Source organism: Artemia sp. Qi Xiang Cuo, chromosome 12 (genome assembly GCF_049724085.1).
Source record: "Artemia sp. Qi Xiang Cuo chromosome 12, ASM4972408v1, whole genome shotgun sequence".
Taxonomy (NCBI): domain Eukaryota; kingdom Metazoa; phylum Arthropoda; class Branchiopoda; order Anostraca; family Artemiidae; genus Artemia; species Artemia sp. Qi Xiang Cuo.
The window spans coordinates 50,829,035-50,852,836 of record NC_142805.1 but is presented as its reverse complement, the minus strand read 5'-3'; the positions used below and the strand labels follow the sequence as shown (position 1 = coordinate 50,852,836).

The 23,802-nt window shown below is 36.2% G+C and overlaps 1 protein-coding gene across 1 annotated transcript in view; it reads right to left on the bottom strand.

The window, feature by feature from the left end:
- Bulli (regulator of MON1-CCZ1 complex protein bulli) overlaps positions 1–23,802 on the bottom strand; it is a 99,923-nt gene that overhangs the window by 53,283 nt on the left and 22,838 nt on the right. Inside the window, exons 5-8 of the mRNA XM_089098320.1 lie at positions 20,171–20,345; positions 15,849–16,005; positions 13,747–13,852; positions 3,464–3,626 (exon numbers count right to left, since the gene is read on the bottom strand). Coding sequence (XP_088954446.1) covers positions 3,464–3,626; positions 13,747–13,852; positions 15,849–16,005; positions 20,171–20,345 — 601 coding nt within the window. The remainder of the gene's footprint in view (positions 1–3,463; positions 3,627–13,746; positions 13,853–15,848; positions 16,006–20,170; positions 20,346–23,802) is intronic.

Genomic DNA, 23,802 nt, shown 5'->3' with positions numbered 1-23,802 from the left:
AAGTTCAGTAGCATTTGCACTCGTATTAAATATCGAAAAATAAAATTACTTAGATTCTTATCACCATTATTTAGGCTTATGTGTAAAAAGTCGGTATGAGAGACCAAAGAACAATAAAAAAAAACCTATTTTGACACAAGGAAAGTGATTCTTATCAGTAATAAAATAGATACTTATCAGCATTATTTAAGCTTATGTGTAAAAAGTTGGTACGAGAGACCAAAGAACAATAAAAAAAAAAACGAAGAAAAATCTATTTTGACGCAAGGAAAGTGCCATGAGTAAATTCAATTTCATCTTAAAGAATAAAGCGATCTACACCATCTACCGTTAATCAACGAAAACACAAAGCTAGCTATAAGAGCTTAAACGAAAATGTCATTTTTATCTTTTTGTTTTTTACTATTCTCAGATTTTTTTATGCTAGGCTGAAAATAAAATAAAATTTTTTTTGTCAAAAGGGCATAAAAGAATAAATATTTATGTACCTTTGTTTTACTAGCCTATGTTCTACATGCTAACCCATTCATCACAAATTTTACTATCCTAAAAATATTTAGAAACAAGAATTTCACTCTCCAAAAATTTCAGGATGTAACAAAGTAAATTCAGAACTTTCTTCTAAAAGTTTAATATATTAAAATTATAATTGTTCTGAATTTTTATGGTTCTCTAAGAAAACAGTGCTGTGCTTTTTACTGCCTATTAATCCCACGTAAAAACAATTAATTTTAATTACTAGTTCCCGTGCTCCTAGCTTTGGTTCTCAGTTGTGTCACTTGAAAACCGCAAAAAAAAAAATTAAAACACATCAAATTTTTTTTTAATTCATTTTTGCTACGTTTTTACGAGTTGGACAAACATTGCAGCCCTCCCCCCCCCACCTCCAGGATACGGCCTTTCCTTCAGGGCTGGAATTCGAATCTTGGTGTACCAACTATCTAGTTTGGGACAAGGATCAATGGTGTGACCCTGTAAGCTCATCCAGTGTTGACCTAGCTGTAAATGGGTACCTGGAAAATCTGTAAAAGGTAAACAAGACGGGTGTAAGGAAGCACGTCATAAATGGCCAAATAATTTAACCATTCAAACCACAATTTATAGAATTAGGCAGTAAGTTTACCGCAGATGATTTCTGGCTCTTCATTCTCGGTGCGAACAAAAAGCTCCTCCCACTTATTTATGCATTAGAGGGTTAGTGTGTATGCGTCAATTAATGAGAAATGGTTAGAAATTGCATTATTCGTAATTGCGAAAGCAGAAAAATAACTTGGTGAGCCGGCCAAGTGGTTTGCAACTGTCCAATCTCACAGGTATGACTTAATTTATATACAAATTATAGCTTAATCTATTATTTATATACAGTGGACTCAACTGATTAAACTATGTGGGATTTTATAAAAAAGGGGGCGGGGGGTTGATGAAAGGTGTGAAAATAAGGATTTTTTTTCTTCTTCTAATAACTGGTGGAATAGATTTGGTGGTTTCAGGGGCGGATCCAGGATTTTTTAGGGGGTGGGGCAAATTTGGTTTATACAATAAACTACAGTTATGAGTAAGCTTAATTAATGCAAACTATTGTTAATTAGGTAAATTACACTACTTTAGGGGGGGGGCACCCTTGCCCCCCCCCTCTGGATCCGCCACTGGTTGGTTTATGATTTTTTTTTTTACGTCGTGATATTTATTTTCTCAGATTGTATTTCCGGTGAAATTTGAAAAGGCTAATTACCTGTTTTGGCGGAGAGCCGAGATAAGACTAGTTTCGTTTTCAATCAATGTTTTCGTATGCAATGGGCAGACCTTTCCTGAACTTTAAACAATAAACAGCTCTGTTTGAAAATCTTTGCACTTTGTGAATTTAGATAGCGATAAGGGTTCCTGATTGAGACCAATTTTAGGACTTGGGTTCTAATTATTGATTGCTGTGGTAAAAGTTGCCACAATAACCCTATCCAAGAAAATACCAAACGTCCGTTAAGAAGTGTTTTTCGTAAAATCCTTAAGGAGTTTTCAGAAAATTGAAGGACATCACACATTTTAGTGGCAGATCCAAAATTTTACGATGCTTTACGCTAGAAAAGCTCCTATTATAGAATATTCTTCCAGTTTTTTTACCAGAAAATAAATAAAATGCATTTTTTACTGCTGAGTCTGTATAATCTTAGACCTTTTACGGCACAATTTCCAAAATATTTAAAAAACTTTTTTCTAACGGGGAACTATAAGAAATAATACATTTTTAGATTTCATGTCATGTGTTTCCGTTCAACTGTCAACTGTCATGTGTTATATATATATATATATATATATGATATATATATATATATATATATATATATATATATATATATATATATATATATATATATATATATATATATATATATATATTTATATTTATATCGGCGCGTACAAACAACTTTTCTCATTTGATCTGGCATGAGCGGTCCAATTACCCTGGAACACGTATTTTGGCAGAAACTTTCTCAAAATGCCTTTGAAACTAACTTGAGACTTCGAAACCTATTTTTAATTCCTAAAAACATCTAATAATAACATTGCACTACTAATTATCGATTTTCATGTATGTATTGGAATAAATTAATTTAAAATTAGTTTCTTCAAAATTAGTATTCCAACATTTAAGCCAAGTTTCGCGTTCAAGAGAAATCTGACATCTCTACCCATGAAAAGATCTAGTGTCGCGTTTGTTTATAAGTTCTCTGGAGCACGCGCCCCTTGGTCCGGGTTTTTATAATTGATGTGATAGAGAAAGATCAAACTGCTAATATATATACTGTGATTCAAACATAAGAACAATAATAAATTCTGATCCATATCAGCTTTTAATTTATTTCAGTATTGATTTTAGGCAAAACTTGTAAAGAAAAAATTCTTTTATTCGAGAGGACAACCTGGACTTAAAAAAAACTCATCGAGAAAAATTCCCTCTAATGTTCCCTTTGTATCCCCGACCCTCAATTTATCCCTTGTCCCTCTATCTATCCATCTGTTCCCTTAATGTCAAGCTTAATTATTAGATACAAACAACATTTTTGTTCGAGATTTTATAATTATCTCTGTTTTTACTCGAAGACACTACGCTGTGTTGAAAACTTTTTTTTCAGATACTAGCTCGCACTGAATTGTGCTGACAGAAGGACCAGGTGTGTTCCACCTTAAGTAACTTCTGAAATTCAGATATTACGTGAAAATTTGTTTAAACGTAAGCTCCACAGACTCTCGCATACCCTAGAGTCTCAATAAAATACGTTCAAAAACTTCTGAAAAATGCAAGAAGACGCTAATTTAACTTAAATTACTTTCTTTATCCAATTAAGGCACCATGTATTTTCCACAGAACTTTTTTCTTATATATCCGAATTAATAACTCGTTTCGTCTGTGCTCTTTTTCTTTTCTCTTTTTGAAGGAGAATCGAAAATAGTCAAGAGGGCTTACACATTTCAACTGGCATATTTCTTTCTGGCGCAGGAAATGGTGCCAATTCAGCTGCAGGCAAATAAAATTCACGAATCGTTTTTGGCATGCCTAGTTTTGCAAAAGTGGGCGTTACTCCTTCTCTAGACTCTGGTCGGCATCGGATGTCAAATAAAACTGAAGTCTGAAAATTGAAAAGGCAACAGATTTTAGAACAACATAAGAAAAACTTAACAGGATAGAGGGCCCCACAGCATTATGTGAATAATTACATACGAAACGCCATCTTTAAATTTCTCTTGGATACGTACCCGCAATATAACTTCAGGGTAATATTAATAGAATTTTAGGTTTATTATTTTTGATTAAATAAATTTCTGTCAATTTGAGTTAACAAATTCTTTATTCCGCACCAAGGGCCCCCAAGCCCACTACTGGTCTTAATCAGCACTGGTATGCCTAAAACTGTTCAAAAATAACAAGGCAAAAGATCACAGCAAATGAAGTATTCATTGATGGCCATTGACGTTCTCAGAAAGGAAAACAAACTACTTGCATTAACTACGATGTCTTATATGGCGAGGCAAATATTTGGGAACCTACTAAAAGAATTTTCCATTTTATAATGAGCGGAATATTGGTTTGAATTCTAGAAAAATGCATCGAATTACAAAAAGAATCAAATCACAAAAAGGAACGAATTTACGACATGTATTCGAAGAAAGTAAAGGAAAGTATACCCCTCAAAATACAAGTAAAAATTTAACCTTTATTATCCAAGTGCACAATGTTAAGGCTCGAGACAATAATGTTAAGGGCAATATCTCTAGGCAATTTTTATTATACAATGGGCATCTAAATATGGCCCTTTAGGTCTTTTACTTTACTTTTACTTTACTTTACTTTAGGTCTTTACTATGAGGCATTTATTTTGGGGACAACTTATCCTAAGTGAATAAATTTGTTTAAAATACTTCAGTTAACATTAGCGAGACCAGCTTAAGCCTCTTTAATCGAAAAACAAGAGCAATTTGGCTGCAAGAGATGAGAAAAAGACTCCAATCTGAACTTAGTGATAGGGAATAATATTAAAAATAATAAAATACACAAGAAAACTCATAAATTGGTATTCCATCAAAACCCCTGGCAAGAAACGTGTGGCAAAACCTTTTTAGTCAGAATCCCTCAGAAATATCGTTTTTCTCTGAATTTTCTAGAGTTAAAAACGAAAAAAAAAAATTATAACCGAAAAACAACTCAAATGATTTCCCTTTACGTGAGTTCCAAACTTCGAGAATAGCCTCCCAAAGGAAACGGGAGTTATCTGAATATATTTTCCTCAACGTGGAAAGTATAAACCTAAATACAATACAAAAATTGTTTTCTTCCTCTTACGAGCCCAGTCCTCATTAAGGGCGGGGTATGGTTAAATCATTATCGACAAAGAATTTATGGACTTAGAATTCAAGGATTTTCACAAAAAAATAATACTTTAGTTGGTTTAATGAATTAAAATTAAACTTGATTTCAGGCACTAACGAATTAAGTTTAAAAATTGTACGAACTAGGTTTAGAATAAATAGTGGACCAGTCCATCTTAGGCAGCCCAATCGCGCTGCCTAAGTAAAGAACGATGTTGGCACAATGTATTATTTATTTTTATTTCTTTAGACCAGGGCACTTCGTATCGAAGGAGTTGTCGTAGAAACTTTGAATAGGGCTCATTCGATTGGAAATTGGAGTGGCGTGTGTACTTTTTAATAGTCGAAAGTGATTGGAAGGCAACTAACAACCCTACCACGCCCACCATTTCCCCAAACACATCCAATCAAAATTTTGAGATAGCTATTTTGTTCAGCGTAGTTGATTTCCAGGTAGAAATTATTTTCTTGAGAACACTCCCCCACAACCCTCAAGGCAAGGGTTTTAAGTTATGCCCTGGTGGCATATAAGAACGATGTTGGCACAATGTATTTTTTTTTTTCTTTCTTTAGACAAGGGCACTTCGTATCGAAGAAGTTGTCGTAGAAACTTTGAAAAGGGCTCATTCAATTGAAAATTGGAGTGGTTTGTTCCCTTTTTAATAGTCGAAACTGATTGAAAGGCAACTAACACCCCTTCCACTCCCACGCTTTCCCGAGACACATCCAATCAAAATTTTGAGGTAGCTATTTTTTTCGGTATGGTTGATTTCGAGATAGAAATTATATTTTTGAGGAGGACACTCCCCCATAGCCTTCAGGGCGAGGAATGTAAATTATGCCCTGGGTGCATATAAGGTTTGTTATAAAAAGCGTTGTCGTAGAAACTTCAAAAAGACTCATTCTATTGGAAATTCAAAGGGCTAGTGCCCTTTTTAATAGTCGAAAGTGATTCAAGGGCAACTAACCCCCCTCTCACGCCCACATTTCCCCCAAAAACATCCAATCAAAATTTTGAGATAGCCATTTTATTCAACATAGTTGAGTTCTAGAAATTAGGTCTTTTAGGATGATAACCCCCTCAGAGCCCTTAGTGCAAGGGTTGTAAGTTATGCCCTGGGGGCATATAAGGTTTATATAGGAAGTTGTTTTAAAAATTTCAAAGGGCTCATTTGATTAGAAATTGAGAGGGCTACTGCCTTCTTAATAGTCTAAAGTGAGTGGAGAGTAATTAACCCCCCTCTTACGCCCACTATTTCCTCAAACACATTCAATCAAAGTTTAGAGATAGCCATTTTGTTTAACATAGTTGAAAGGTCCGAAAATTATATATTTAAGGATGACAAACCCCCCAAAGCCCCCTGGGCAAAGGTTGTAAGTTATGCCCTGGGGGTATATAAGGTTTTTATACATAGCGTTGTCGTAAAAACTTCAAAAGGGGCTCAGTCAGTTGGAAATTCCGAGGCCTAGTGCCCTTTTTAATAGTCGAAAGTGATTGGAGGGTAACTAACCCCCTCTCACGCCCACCATTCCCCCAAACACTTTACCTTTTACTTACTTAAAGCTCTTGCTCGGCAGCGTCGCCAGCGTAGAGGGAACCAGTCGTCAGCGCCGTCAGTCGTCTGCAGAGTGGTCGGTTCAGGGCGAGGGTTGTCGCTTCAGCCAGGTTTATGTTTCTGGAGGCGAGCCGATCACGGATGACGTCCGCCCATCTGGTGCGTGGTCTTCCCCTAGGACGCCTACAGCCGTTTGCAGCTGGGTCGAAATCGAAGATGAGCCGGGCGGGTGTTTGGGCAGGAAGACAGAGCAGATGACCATACTAACGCAGCGAGCGAGACTCAAGCTGCTCGGACAGGGGTGGAAGTTTGAAGGACATGAGGATTTCCGAATTTCGTACCCTGTCCAACCATCGGGAGCGTTCGATTTTTCGGAGGTGTTTTGTCTTGATGGCATCTACCTTCAGCGTCTGTGTCTGAGTCAGCGACCAAGTCTCGGCAGAATAGAGCATCACGCTGGCAATCGAAGCAGAATATATTCGTGCTTTGGTGAGGCGGCTGATCTGGGGTTTATGGAAGACTGTTTTTAGAAGCTGACCGAAGACAGAATTTGCTTTTGCCGCTCTTGCCGATATTTCAGCATCTAGGCATCTCTTTCAGCAGACAATGGAACCAAGGTAGGTAAACTTCTTGACTACCTTTACAGTTTGGCCAAAAATTTCCACAGATGACAGGGGGTTGGACGGCGCTTTCTCAACGGGCATTATCTTGGTCTTCGACCAATTTATTTTCAGACCGAGTTTCTCAGCGGCAGAGGCCAGTGTTACCAGTGTAGTTTTGAGGTCACTAATGTTTTCGCATATTAGCGCCACGTCGTCGGCAAAGTCGACGTCTGAAAGAACTCTTCCAGCAAAGCCTATGCCAAACGGCTGCACCTGCTGTGTTTTATTCAGGATGTGGTCTATTACACAGTTAACGAGCTCAGGTGCAGCGGCACATCCTTGCCGGACACCATTTTGAATTTTGAAATATCCAGAAGGCCGTCCATTTACGATCACCGCACTTTCAGTGTTATTATACAGCTCTTTGAGGAGACGGACGATTTTCGTGGGTATGCCAGCAGACTGGAGGATTAGCCATAGTGACTGCCAATCGACAGTGTCGAAGGCAGATCGAAAATCGACAAAGGCAATGTACGCCTTCCTCTTATATTCAAGAGTTTTCTCTACTAGCTGTCTAATCGTATGGATTTGCTCGGTGGTGGACCTGCCTGGCATGAAGCCAGCTTGCTGGGGGCGACAGAGGGCATGGAGGTAGCTTGTTGCCCGTTTGAGAAGCAGCATAGCGAAGAGCTTTCCAGGAACTGAGAGTAAAGTTATGCCACGATAATTGCTACATTCTACTTTGCTCCCCTTCCTCTTGTAGATTGGTACAAGTAGGCCCTTCTTCCAGTCTTAGGGGATTTTTTCAGAGTGCCACACTAGGTTAAACAGCATTTGTAGCCAGAGGATCATGGCTGGACCCCCATTTTTAAGGAATTCCGATGTTAGGCCACAAATTCCTGGCGCTTTGTTATTCTTTAGCTTTCAGGTGGCAGCTTTTATCTCCTCCGCTGTAAATTCAGGACCATCAGGAGCAGGTATGGTAGTAGCCGCAGCAGCCGCTAGCTCGTGGTCCGTCTGGTCTGGTGGATCTGAGTTGAGCAGTTTCTCAAAGTGGTCCTCCCACTGGCGGAGGCATTGTGATTGGTCGTAGATATTCTCACCGCTAGCGCTTCGAAGGTATGGCGTAGTTTGAGTGTGCTGACCTGACAGCTCACGAAGAATCTTGTAGGTGGCTCCACTGTCCTTTTTCTTGGCGGCCTCTTGCAGTTCGGATGCCTTGCTGTCAATAAATGCCTTGCGGTGTTTATGCAGCATGGAATTGCGCTCTCTGTTTAGCAGTCTGTATGTAGCCATGTCCCCGCCAAGACGTGCTTCTCGCCTGAGCTCTATGATGGCAAGAGAGTGATTACGGGTCCAGTCCTTCTTCTTCCGTTGCCTCATTCCAACAACGTTAGTTGCTGCCACAAGAGTGTTCTCTTTGAAGGTCTTCCATGCAACTTCACTATCATCGCATTGGCCGAGGACCTCAAATTTGTCGGATATCTCCACATGGTACCGCTCAGCCAGAGCGGGGTCCTGTTGGATGCGACCGATATCAATTTTCCGAGAAGACTGGCTGTTCTTCATAGCTTTGAGGCGGAGCTTAATTTTGGCTGCTACCAGCCGGTGATCGGTGCTCGCGAGCTCAGCGCCACAGTAGGTGCGGCAATTTTGGACAGGCGACAGCCATCGTCTACGTACGATGATATAGTCGAGAATCTTCTTTGTTGATCCATCATTGCTATACCAGGTGTACTTGGCTATATTCGGTCTCTGGAACCATGTGTTCGCAATCCTTAGATTATGGGCCAGACAGTAATTCAGCAGCCTCTCTCCATTATTAATTAGGCTATCCACTGTAACAGGTCCAACAGTGAGATCCCACAGGCCTGATTCGTTTGAAACACTTGCATTCAAGTCTCCTAGGAGGAGGAGGTAGTCATGGGAAGGTACAGAAGATAGTTCAGAACTAAGCAGGTTATAGAAATCGTCTTTGTCTTCTTCATCAGCGTCGTTTGTGGGGGCATAGCACGTAGTGACAGTTATTTTGCCGTGCTTCCCATCCAGTCTTGCGGTCAGGAGTCTAGGCGATACTGGTTTGAATGACAGGAGGGCCCTACGTGCAGCACTGTTCAGTACTAGGCCAACGCCTCCTCTTCTTTGGCTACCGCCAGACCACAGCAATGTGCGTCCTTCATCTATGTCCTCTTCACCATGTCCAGGGAGGTGTGATTCGGTGACTCCAGCTATTGTGACTTTATATTTTTTTAGTTCTTTTGCTAAAAGAAGCTTCGAACCGGGTTGGTTCAGCGTCAGGACGTTCCAGGTGGCCACATTGGCGCCACCTTGGTCAACGATGTTCAGAGGGGATCGTTCTTGGGCGGTCCGGGGTCGAGGCGAGATTTGAGAAGACATATCCAAGGCTGAATTATATCTGATTCCATTCGTAGCAATAAGGGTTTCGGGAGGAGGGCTGCCAACCCAACCGTCCCTAGGTGCATTTGGTTCCCCGGTGGCTAGCCGGATATTCAGAGGCATGTGGAGGGTCGTTTATCATGCGCCAAATTGCATGGGAACTATCTCCGGACGAGCACCACTACCTCCAAACACATCCAAACACAAACACACACATCCAATAAAAATTTTCAGATAGCCACTTTGTTCAACGCAGTAGAAAGTTCTGGAAATTAGGTCTTTGAGGATGACAACCCCCCTCCCCCCCGTCATTAGGGGAAGAAGTGTCGGTTGTACCCTGGGGGCATATTAAATTCTAATTGAGAGTGTTGTCATATGAACTTCAAAGGTGCTCAACCTATTTGAAATTGAAAGGGCTAGTGCCTTTTTTAATGTTTGAAAGTTATTGAAGAGCAACTAACGCCCCTCTCATGCCCACCATTTCCCCAAACACATCCAATCAAAATTTTGAGAGAGCTATTTTGTTTAACGTAGTTAAAGTTTTGGGAAATTAGGTCCTTGAGGATGACAACCCCCCTCACAGCCCTTAGGGTAAGGGTTGTAATTTATGCCCTGGGGGCATATAAGGTATTTATACAAAGCGTTGTCGTATAAAATCAAAAAGAGCTCATTCGATTGGAAATCGAAAGCCCTAGTGCCCTTTTTAATAGTCGAAAGTGATTCGAAGGCTTGAAATTTTTATAGTATAGGTCGATGTGGGTACAAAGTATTATTTTTTTTTTTTTTTAGACCAGGGCACTTCGTATAGAAGGAGTTGTCATAGGAACTTCGAAAAGGGCTCATTCGATTGAAAATAAAAAGGGCTGATACCCTTTTTAACAGTTGAAAGTGATTGGAGGGCAACTAATCCCCCTCCCACGCCCGCCCTCCCATTTGCCCATTATGTTTAAAAGCTAAATGTTGATTAAACAGATTAAATTTAATCCTTAAGATTAAATCAAAATGCAAATTCCCAACAAGATATCTCAGCAGTAGCCCAAGAACGACTGAGGGTATTATGTTCAAACTTTCGGGACTACTTCTGTTCTTAAAATTTAACCAAATCAAAATAGCGGAATCGTATCCAAGCTATCAAAGAAAGTAAACAGATTTTTTTGCGGATAGTATCAGGTTTTCCATTTCAGGTCAACTAGAGGAGGTAGGAAACTAAATTAAACACTACTGTTTGTGTCCAGATTTTTAAAAGGGTGTATGTTGTTAAAAATTGCTGAAAATTTTTCTCCAGCATACATATAGCAGGCCAAACTATAAATTCTTAAAAAAACGAAAATATTTAAATATTATTTTTTTTTTCCCTGAAAAGACTGTGCCAATGTAAAAGCAACAGAAATTAATTGAAAAAAAATTTCCGAGAAAAAAAGTTTTTCAAAGAATATTAAAGAACTCCATTAAACAAAAAATAAGCAAAAATAAAATAAAATAATCTACCTAGCGTGAAACTACCACAAATCAGCATCGATAAATAAATGAAACCCAAAACAAATAGAAATTACTATAAATAACCGAGTCAAACTCAAAACGAACAGATATTAACATGAGTTGGGCTCAAAACCCTTATGCCTTCCCAAGGCCAGAACATAATTTGCACTTTACTGAAAACAATACAAATGAATGTGCATTGTCAGTTTAATATACATATACTGATATTTAGTAATCAAAAGGGTAATATTCTTTGATTTATTAAAGTTAAAAAAGTAAAAACATTTATATTTTTTCAGTAAAGGGCAAATTATGTTCTGGCCTTGGGAAGGCATAAGGGTTTTGAGCCCAACTCATGTTAATATCTGTTCGTTTTGAGTTTGACTCGGTTATTTATAGTAATTTCTATTTGTTTTGGGTTTCATTTATTTATCGATGCTGATTTGTGGTAGTTTCACGCTTTGTAGATTATTTTATTTTATTTTTGCTCATTTTTGGTTTAATGGAGTTCTTCACTTTTTTTTGAAAAACTTCTTTTGTGGAAAAAAGTTTTTTTAATTAATTTATTAAGACATTCTTATCATAACAGTAAAAGACGAGTATCCAAGTTTGAAGGTTTTTTCAAAGTTTTCGTTTTATTCTAGGTTATTTGAAGAATTTGGTCTTATACAAGTTTAAGATTTGCAAATGTCAGTAAAATATATCACAGTTTAAATATATAGAAGGTAGGGAAGGATAAGTCAAAGAATAGCTCCAATGAGGCAAGGCATAAATTATTTAAGCTAGAGGTCCCATATTGTCATAATCTGGCAATGCATATAGCCCATATAATAATTCCATGTTCAGCTTTATTTGAAGCTTTCAACTTCCATTATAATCAAATGTCATTTTCAAATAGAATCCAGTTTCTATAAAGAATCTATTTCAATATGTTTGTTAGAACATATGATCGTTTGGGTGGTTCTCAACTATATGCCTAAAACAGATTGCTTTTTGTACTGTCTTACCATCTAAATTTGATTCATCACATGAATGACAAAGCCTCCGAAGAGTTGAGTAATATTCGACCAAGTTCAAAAGTCACGCAAAGTTGAACTTTGATGATATATTCACAGTTGAACAAATTCAAATCTCTTCCCTTCTTTATTTTCTTCAGTGAAAAAAGATAATACGTTGAATGCTAATTCTAACTCTACATTCTATTTGGCTAAAGTGTTTTATTGTTTTAAAAAATAGGGTCGTGAGAAACAGTCAAACTTTAGTGTAAAGAGCGAGGCATTGAAGAGGGGACAGTCCCTTTCATATACGGAATAATTTCTGTTCGTTTTACGTTTTAATGTCACTCCTTACTTTCAGTTAAAAAACTTGTTTTTTTTATTTAATTTCTGATCGTTTTTAAATTAATGCAAGTTTTTATTTTAGCTCACCGCATATGAATAATTAAAACGAAATTTGCATATTAATTTTCCTTGTTTTTGGGCTAAATTGCTTTGTCGAAAGTTGTTTAATTTTATTTACGAACGTTTTTATTAGTAATAAATATACGTAACTTACGAATTAACTTACGTAACGAACTTCTATATTCGTATATTTTTATTATGTATATTAGGGGGTTCGCCTCCCTAGTGAATACCTCGCTCTTTACACTAAAGATCAATTTTTTTCCAATTCTTTAAGAATGACCTTTTAATCACAAAGGCCGTTAATTATAATAAATAGCTCTTATGAAAAAACTAAAACAACTTTAGCGTAAAGAGCGAGGTATTGGCTAGGGGGCGAATCCAATCATAAACGTAATAGTTTCTCTTCGTTTTACGTTTTTCAGTTGAGAGATTTTTCAGTTGAAAACTTGTTTTTTTATCTAATTTGTGGTCGTTTTTTTAAAATAAAGCTGGTAAATCTGGTACACCCTTCATAGCAAAGTCCCGTCCCCATGAAAACTTCATCCATGAAAAGATCCTTCCACGTAACCCCCGATCCACCCCCCTCCCACAACCAGCAAAAATCCTCCCTGAAAACGTCTTTATACTTCCCATAATAACCAATACTATATGTAAACATTGGGCAAACTTCACAACTTGCAGCCCTTCCCCCGGGGATGTGGGGTATCAAGTCATCCTCAGAGACATAATTAAAATATTTTCGACTATGCTGGACAAAATGGCTATCTCAAAATTTTGATCGGGTGACTTTGGGAAAAATTGAGCGTTGGAGGGGGCCTAGTTGCCCTCGATTTTTTGTCAATTAAAAAGGGCACTAGAAATTTTAATTTCCGTTCGAATGAGCACTCCCGCGATATTCTAGGACCACTGGGTTGATATGATCACCCCTGAAAAAAAAAAAAAAAAAAACTAAAAAACAAATAAACATGCATCAGTGATCTTTCTTCTGGCAAAAAATAAAAAATTCCACATTTTTTCATATAATAGCTTGAAACCTCGACAGTGGGGTTCTCTAATATGCTGAATCTGATTTTCATTAAGGTTCTATGACTTTTAGGGAGTATTTCCCCCTTTTTTTCGAAAATAAGGCAAATTTTCTCAGGCATGTAACTGATTCTTTTGATGTATCTATTGGTATTAAAATCCCTTTTTTAGAGTTTCGGTTATTATTGAACCGGGTCGCTCCTTACTTACAGTTCACTACCACGAACTGTTTGAAAAGTTTCGGTTTATCATAATTAATATAATACTAACTGCGTAAGCAAGCTCCGAAGCTTCTTCTTCTTTTCTTTTTTATTAATATTTCTCTTTTTCCTTATAAGTCAAATTCTCAAGCTAAATTTCAGACATTGAAAAGATTAAAAATAACTCTCAGCTGAAATCTGAACATCATTACAGAAAACATACCTTTGAAGTTTGGTGATGAACCACAATTAGGTTGTCAAGTATGTTGATAGCAAATCTTCCAGTCATATCAAGGCGTAAAATAGCCGAGGGCTTTGAAGAACTGTCTCTAAAATTAAGAGTTAGGTTTAACACGTTTGGAAAAAGACCTGTCATTTGAAAGAGATGAGATTTTTTTCTTCACTAAGCTTTCCAAATATTCAGGTATAAGGCCTTTAGGAATGCACCTCAGAGTCCAAGACTGAACTGGACCGAACTTACAACGTATTTTCAAAAAACTTTTAAGAGAAAAAAAAATTAAATTAGAAAATAAAAGTAAAGCATAACGAAGTGAAGATCAAACGTAGGTAAAACGACTGGATAGCTTGCTAATAATATAACTTAATATTAACGCTTCAAAAATGAAAACCTTTTTGAAGGGGGTCACAGACACCCTTCCCCCAAAACGCATATTTTACAGATATTTGTCATTTACTGTATACTCAGAAGTAAACCAACTTAAATTAAGAAAATTTGATAGCATAAATCTTGTTAGGTCTTTTGAAAAGTGCAAATTCGATCTCAGGTGTTTCGTCAACGTCTTGTTGGCCTAGCGAGCCAACAAAATAATTTGTTCTAGCCGGTGCAGTTCACAGACAAATGTGCAGGGGCCAGAAAAAAAAAACATATTTTATCGTTTCGATTTTTCGTTGGTCGATCAGGGACACAAAATTTGAAATGAAAGATTCAAGTCATCCTGAGTGATTACGGGGAATTTGAAAGATCTGAACGGATGAGGAGTGTAATCGTACCAAACTATGTTCTTGCAGTTTCTTATTTGTTTATCATAAAATATTTCTGAATAGTTTGAAATCTTGATAAAGATATCATCAGCATGAAGTGTTGGAGTCGGGACAAAGGATTTTACTCAAATGGGCAATGGCGGTCAATAGCCCTGAATCCTACTACAGGAAAATAAGAGGAAAATATCACCTTGAATTAGGCCGAACATCTTATCCAGCTTACATGCCTTTAGATTAACAGATATAAAATTATTCTCCAATAAGAATTTAGTTTACCACATGGTCTACCTCCTATGGTGTGCGGGGACAAGTTTTGTTAGTTAAAAAACCCAAACGAGTTTTATATAGATTGCCCTTGAAAGGAACAGAGAAAATTAAAGGAGGTTATTAACGTTTGTTTACTGCAAGGATAGTCGTTAACCTTATACGGAATCCGTATATAGCACAACCAGTCCTAGGGATATTTCCCAGTATCCTGAAATTTCACTGCTGAGCATGGGACCTTGGAATATTATATTTATATGTTAAACATTGCCTTCAAAATTGTATTAAAGATATATATGATTACTATTTAACATACTGGGATCCTTTCCTAAACGTTTGGATTTTTCGCTAGTAAATCTTAGGTTATTGTTAAACTCTCAGACGCAGCAGCCCTGGTCTCATATCACACAGGTACCGTACTAGAGTATATACAGGGTAGATGGCATTTAAATAAATATAGGGTGAGTGCTAAAAACACATAATGTGCTTGATAGAAAAAATCTTACAATCTGTTAACATACCAACCAAAGACACTACACCCTCACTAACTTTTCTGCCATGGTAAAGGAAGCATCAACCACTTCATCATTAAGGATAATTACATACACACAAAAGACTAGGTCCTTCAGCCGTAAAAAAAAATAGATCCAACCGTGAAATACTAGATCCTTCAACCGTATATTCAGTGCCGATTATCATCGAAATATAAAAAAATAACAGTAGTATGTTTGTATCTTCTGCTGCGGACAGATATTGAATACGTTATTTTAAATATTATTATAAAAAAGACATGTCATTGACAACGCCTAGAGACTATAGTCTGTAAGGAACTAAGCAAAATTAATATTAACAACAATATTAATAGAACAGATTTAATTGAAATATGGACAAAAAGAAGAGAGAGAAAAAATGAATGAGATATGCAGTCTTTGAATTGTTTTAGTTATATCCAATGCCTGGAAAAACTCATTGCAAAAGCTTTCATGCTTTCCCATGTTAGAAAAACAGTATGACTTTTGAAGAAGTAATTCATGAACTAAGAGATATAAGTAAACTTACTTCAGGATTGGGTAAATTATTACTTCAGCTTTTTGCTCAGTTTGTCGTGCCACATGTCGAAGCACTAACACAGAAAGCTGCCCATATAAAGTGGCTAATGTTACATTCCTTTCCGCCAGACCTGTCCGACTGTTTACGGATGGAGTTCCCGGGTCAACTAAAGGGAAAAAGTACATACAAAAAGATAATGCCAGGAAAAGCCACTTGTTTACAGTATTGTTTATTCAATAAAAAAGTAAGATTACGCTTCTACTAGACAAGCTTTATCCATTTTGTCACTGAACAGCTCAAATACATCTTTTTTCACTTTCCAAACTGACCCCCCCCCCCTATTGAGGTGTCTTCTTCTTTTATTCATATGTTTTTATTCTATCCTCTTTTGGTTTTCATTGCATCCTTTTTTCTATATTTTTTCCGTCCCTACACGAAATCATCAACATTTTATATGTTTTCAGTGGTTATGTCTACTTGGAATGCGAATTCGGCTTATTGCAGCTTGATAGTCGTTTTCAATTAGAACACTGTTTCACCTTAGCTTATATCATCATTTTTTTTTCAAACAACTTATTATATTACGGCTATCTTTGATGCGTAGATACTAACAGCTAAGGACCTATCTAGGAATTTTTGTTCAAAGAGGCTACAAAAAAAGCTTCAAAACGCATCAAAAATTAGCTTCTATTTTTTTTGTTAATTTTTACGAGACCGCCAAAATTTCAGTGGGGGTGGCAGTAAACCCAGTAACCTACCTCAGGATACGGTCTTACTAACAGCAAATCTTATCAGGGAGGGACAATATAAGAATAAATATTAACAACTAAAAAAATGACCCGTATCATGAGCTTCAAAACTCGAAGTAGTGTGTCAGGTTTCTCAAATTTTTCTTTTCTCTAAATTCAAGAATCTGTCTCACAAATTCTAGGGATATTTCAAACATATTAATAAATTCAATCAAATAGAAGCTTCCTTTTAGATAACTATCCACATTGTAACATTGCGTAAAAATGTTATGATTTTTTTTTAATATACAACAGGCACAATAATAGCCAATAAATCGTACAAACATATACGACAAATCAATTTATTGCAGTCTCTAAATAAAGTTTGATGAAACCTCTCATATCTTTGATTAATATAGTATATTATTTTTTTGTCACTCCTGTTGGAAGGTAATTATTTCAAAATGGCTATCCCAAGCCGAATTCGACAAATATTTTCTGTCATTATGTTTTATTTCTAATAGAAAAAAATTTCCTAAGGAGCCAACAATCTTTCTCACAATTTAGATACACAGCTGCTGATAAAAGATTTTATTATTTAGTATCTAAGTTGGCAATATTTTACTATATTCTCAAAAGACTGGGGTCCATTCTCCCCACTGTCTACCCAAATCATGCCACGATTATAAAAGTAAATTAACACTGATTGAAATTAAAGCCTTTCAACGGTTTTTAATTTACCTTGGAATCGAACTTGATAGGATTCTAAGGTGGATATACAATCAGTAAAAGGTTATTTTTTAACAAGATTTTTTTTTTAACTTAGCTTGTTGCACAGCATCATTTTTTCCTGTCTTCTACCCTATAATCACTGCTCTAAAGTTGGAAGTTGTTAAAAATTAAAGCACAAAATTTTTTCTAATATGAAGATCGTGTGGTAGAGAACAAGAGTTCCTCTTAAATTCACAAAAAAAATTTGGTTTGTTTTTGTATAACAAACAAGAATAAGACCTTCAGTGACACTGTGCTACAACAAGACACTAAAGGTGTCTGATAATTCAATTTCATATCTATCAAATTTGATAGACAAAATTTATCAAATGTCCATCAAGACTGACTACTTCGTCACAATTTCTCAACACTTCAATATTAGGCCATCTAGCCTTATCTTCCAGATACTAAGCAATGTTTTCAGTGGTCTCCGTCTTACTTCTCCTTAATGTCTTCTTTACTTCCTTTACTTTCCTTTTTCTTCTCGTATGATCCATCACTTAGCAACTTCTTGTACAAAACCCTTCCCCCTCCACTCCCAACCTGTTTAAAAAGTTTTTCAGCTACTATTCTAACTGTCCTCTCAGTGACATCGTCTGCTGCTTTACAAATTATTTCCTAAGATCATTCCATCTATCTGCTACATTATCAAGTTCAAAACTCCCCATTCTCATAACCAACTGTCCATGGAAAATCCCTCTCAAATTCCTATCCTAACTTGATTATCATCATGACTAACCGGAAAGTAGATATCCTTCCTGCATTTTCCTTAAAATTAACTCTGGATACTATTAGACAACCATATTTACTTCTAACCTCAACACCAAAACTTCTTAAAATAAATTTAAAATAGATTTAAAATACCATAATCTATAAGGTTTAGCCGTTTTAACACCATGGAAATACATTGTTAACTTGTGGGGCCGTTTATGAACAAATGCCATATTAGTTATAACAAGCTTACAGAATCAAAACAATTTTTGCAGTATATCACTATTACTATATTTCATTCATATACCGTATATATAAATACCCTATATTTGCCTGGGACCTTGTCTATTTGCTTCTGTAACTAATTGTAAAGTTCATGTAAGTCATTACTGTCACCGTCAGTCTGCTCTACAAGGCATACAACACCATGACTTATACCTCACACTTTTCAGTCCTAGAAGGGTCAACTATGATCTATTATTAACACCTACCCAACCGGAATAAGACTTAAAAGGGTCTTTATTTGTAATGAGTTCAACACCCTTTTTCCTCAGGTTTGTATTATAATGGAAACACTTTTGCATAATCTCATCACTGAAATAAAATTCCAGACCCTGCAGCTGCTGCAGTTGAGATCAAACTCCAGGTTACGTATTACCAATCAGAGATCAAGCTCACGGCGCAACACAGGACAGTTCTACCCTCTGCTTCTATACTGTAAATGAATCCGAGCAAACGAATTCTATGTCGCCTAATTTTATGATTCTTAGCCATGAGAGATTATTTTTCCGAAACTCTTAGCAAGTCCAGTTCAAAACATCTAAATTCGTCAGTTAAAATGTACCACAACAGTTGTCTTTCAACGCCATAATTTGCAGTGTCACAAGTTTTCAAACATACAAATTAATGAAATTGTTATGACTTTAGTAAAAGCCACATGCCAGGGACCAAGAACTCAATCCTACGTCTATACGAAGCGGTTAAGCCGGCTTAAAAACAGATAGCAAGAGATCGTCGGCATTTCCAGTTGAAAGGCGGCATTATGCAAGCCTGGACTTATTTTGGGAACTATACAGTCTTTAGCATACGGTATGCACTTCTATCAACAAGAGTTGAAGTCCTGCATAAACAATCCCTAGCGCCCATATGTAAATAATGCTCAAAATCCATTTGCAACTTCTTGTTGTTTACCAGGCTACAAATTCATCAAGGGGCAGCACTCCTCATGGTCACCCAGTAGCACTGTTTAGAGTTAGGGTTCTGGTAAGCCAAGTGCAGAAAGGTCCACTTCAATATCGCTATAAGACCACCCGGGGAGGATATTCAATTTCAAAGATAGGGATGAAGAAGGGTGAAATAATATATGCTGAAGTTTATGTACATATCACAATACCGCAACAGCCACAGTCTTAAATACAAATCTGGATAACTTCTTTCTCATCTTACTCAAATATCTAGTGAATTACGCTATTAATTTAAATAAACAGATACGATTCATTGCATTGTCTTGAGACTCATTAGCATGGAGCCGTCTCCATTTTTTTTCATGGGCTAAATGCAAATGAATAAGACGTTTGAGTGTGAATGCTTCTTTGGTGTTTTTTTTTCTCGGAAGAATATGTTATGCTCAATTGGAACATTATGAATTTTGATGAAGCAGGATTCACAGACTCTTAATACACCAGACTTAAGTCTATAAAAAAGTCACAATAGTGGCTATTTCACAATGTTTTTTACAGTAGTACCACTACTTATTGGATGCGAAACAAAACAAATGTTGAACCTTTCATTGTAAGGATTAAAAAAAAGAACTGCTTACCACTCCAATCTGAAAGATATACTTAAAAGAATAAAAGAAATTGTTTATCATTCAGAAGTCAATCTGACTAAGTCCATCCTAAAATTATCTTACGAACAGCCCACATAATCATCAAAACATTTAGGAACTTCTCTAAACATATAATTAGGGCATTCGAATTAAAACTAGCAATTATTTTCTTTTACTATTGATTTCCTATGGACTTGATCAAACTGACACCTAACTAAACCCTTTTCATTTTCTAGTTTTGGGCTACATTTTGCATTATATTTCTAAATCTTTTGATAAAACAAATTGTATACCTTCAAATTTGGCATATTTTGAAATGGAATTATGCCGTAATTGGAATGGATTTAATGTTGTCCCTTGTTGACCAGTAGCTAGTACAACAAAATTGGATCGCGGGCAATGAGAAAACCAGTGGCATTTGACGCTTATATTTTTAGTTGAAGAAAATGTCCTTTTCTCCGAGTTTATCTGAAAAAGAAGTTTGTTTGAATTCTGCTCCGGAATTATTCCTTTACTTTCGTAAAAAACAATTTACAAATTGAAGACTCAAGAATTTATTCTTTGTAAAGTAGGATACTGGACCGTAACACACATCAGCTATTAGGGGCGAGGTCAGCGAGTCTTTTCAGGAGGAAATAGTATATGAAACCTCTAAAAGTACATTCCTTCGGTCACACTGCAGAATACAATAAAATAAAACACAGGAATTCAGACAGATTATATCTGTCTTCGTCAACTCCTCTGGTATGTAATGAATTTTCTGTACTTTCTGTCTCTTCCTTTCGGTGGCTTGGTATTACTGTTTCTAATTCTCTAGCTCTCTTTCGTAAACAGATTGTTGCTGATTCAGTAAGAAAAATTCAGTTCAGTTATTCAAAAATTGTAGCAAACCGCGGAAAATATAACAGAAGAGCTCTTGGGCGCTTATTCTCGACTTTTTCTGGTCATTCTGTGCTTTATTTTTCGGGTGTTCATTCTGTTCTTAAGGTTTATGCTTACCATGCATGTTTTTGGCCGATTTTAAATAGATCGCGTACCGTCTTCAAGTTTCAACGAAAGGTAAAAATTTTGGTATTATTCCATAGCTGAGATTTAACTTTATAAATTCACCGCATTACTTTTTTTAAATTTGCTTCAGTTTTTTTTTTTAAAGAAAGACATTTTTTTTTTAATATGGAATTTTGCGACTAAGCTGAAGCTACTATTTCAATCAAAATGACAAGATTTTTATACCATATTGTTCATTAGCTTCAGATCTATTTATTCGCCGTGCCAGATTTTTAAAATTGCTTTGAATTTTCTGTAAAATATAATGTAAACTTGCTTGAAAAAGCATTAATTGTTACCGCTAGATGGACTCTACTTCGCAATGTCTCATTCAAAGAAATAAAGGCGGATCCGTCATGAAGGGTGAATGTAATGCCTTTAGAGCAGGTGGTTATGGGTGGTTTAACAAAATGCAGTTTTGCCTTACAGTTACGGCCTGACAAATAGACAAGGCAAAGTTCTTGACTAGACTACTTTGGAATATTCTTCTCTGTAATTTATCGGACTCAGTTATTTAAACAATTTCATCATGGGAAATAAAAACGGAATAAGAAAATAAAGCAAAACTCAAGACAATTCTAAAAGTATCTAATCTTGGATGTCCCATTCGATGTATTTTGGTTACAGAAAAATAGAAATTATATTTTTGGACATCGGTTTGGTCAAGGTTGTTTAACAAACCTGATTATAACTTATTTATATACGTTTCATTCATTTATCTATGTGAATTTATTACCAATCCACAAAAAAGTAATGAAAACGTAGCATGGAAACGATAGAATCTTCTTAATTCATTTATTTTGAATTTATACCGAATCACGGGCAAACTTTTGAAAGTTAGCTTGCAAAAAAACAAATAAACTAATAGATTTGCCATTCACGCCTTTTCCTGTATAATAATCACTACTGCTATTATGGGATCTAATGCCTAGACTGGTTACACTCCCTTTTGAGAAACTTACTTTGTAGATATTGTTTGTTTGATTTTTTTTCAACCTATTTCTAATTCACAGTTTGTTCGTAATGTCAAACCAATAAAAGTGAAATCAATAAAATATTGTCACATTCTTGACCTGATGAAACAATTTCCGCTAAAATTTCAATATAATTACTAGATTAGTATGTTAGGTACTTACGTGTTATTGAGACTACACTTTGTTCTTGATCTGTAATGAAATCGATTCTCTGTCTTCACTCGAAGATAATCAGCTTAGCATGAGCGAGAGAAACGATTTTGGGGGTATATTTTAACTAAATATTTAATACATAGAGGCGGCTAATCTAGGTATTAAATATAATGTGTTCTGGCCGTCCTGCTTCCCACAATTCTGTGTTTTATTTTCCATAATTTTTTTTTTTTACTAAAGTATTACATTTTCATTAACATTTTGGTATATCTCAAAATGATTAAACTAACTTCACTTCTTTGGTGTTGTCACTATAACATGTAAGCACCAAAGATTATTTGAATATATTCCAATATAGCCTATATGGGTAACAATGGAAGGAAGCATGATACTCTGATAAATAGAAAATTACTGCAATTATGAAGTAATAACTACCTTGTTCCATTTTTTTTTTTTTTGTATATCCTAGAACTATACCGGCAACCATCTGAGGGTGGGTGGATTGCTAAAAAAAAGCTACCATGTTATTTGGAAAAATACATTTTGTAGTACTACTGTTATTTTATTAAGATGTTTCCATGAGATTTGACCAACAACATTGACCGCACCCCCCCCCCCACTCCATTAAAAAGTCGTTCCGGGGGGTTGCGATTCGGGGGGAAAATTGATTAAGGCACCCCTCCCGACTCAATATAAGCGAAAAAAGCTAAATCAAAATCAGATCAAACTAATGTTTGCTCTGTTACTATGGTACTTGTGTCTTATAGCCACCACACTCAAGAAGTGAATTTGGGTTAATCATAATGAAATGTACCAAAATATGATGTAAATATAATAGTTTAGTAACAAAATTATGGAGACTACAACAATAAATTATGGGAGGGGGCCGCCCAGACCGCATTACATAAAATACGACCTAAATTAACAAAAAAAACAACTAAATATTTAATTAAAATATAGCTACAATGGCGTTTCCCACCGAGCTGAAACTAATATTGTCAAACAGTTCGTAGTAACGAACTGTAAGTAAGGAGAGACCCGGCTCAATAGTAACCGAAACTCGGAAAAACGGAATTTTGATACCAATAGATACATTAAAAGAATACGATTTTAATGCTGATTTCAAATATATAAGTTTCATCAAGTTTAGTCCAACACATCAAAAGTTACGCGCCTGAGAAAATTTCCCTCGTTTTCGAAAAAAGGGAGAAACACCCCGTGGAAGCTAAAGAACCTTAATGAAAGTCCCACCATCAGAGGCAGCGTTTCAAAGAAACCTAGTTTATAGGTTTCAAGCTCCTACCTGCAAAAATGTGGAATTTTGTATTTTTTGCAGTAAGAAAGATCACGGATGCGTGTTTATTTTTTTGTTTTTTTCTCCCAGGGGTGATGTTTTTTTCCCCAGGGGCGATAGTTTCCCACCGAGCTGAAACTAATATTGTCAAACAGTTCGTGGTAACGAACTGTAAGTAAGGAGCGACCCGGCTCAATAGTAACCGAAACTCTAAAAAACGGAATTTTGATACCAATAGATAAATCAAAAAAATAAGATTTTAATGCTGATTTCCAATATATAAGTTTTATCAAGTTCAGTTCTACCCATCAATAGTTACAGGCCTATGGAAATTTGTCTTATTTTCGAAAAAAGGCGAAACACCCCTTAAAGGTCTTATAATCTTAATGAAAATCACACCATCAGATTCAGCGTATCAGAGAACCCTATTGTAGAGGTGTCAAGCTCATATTTGCGA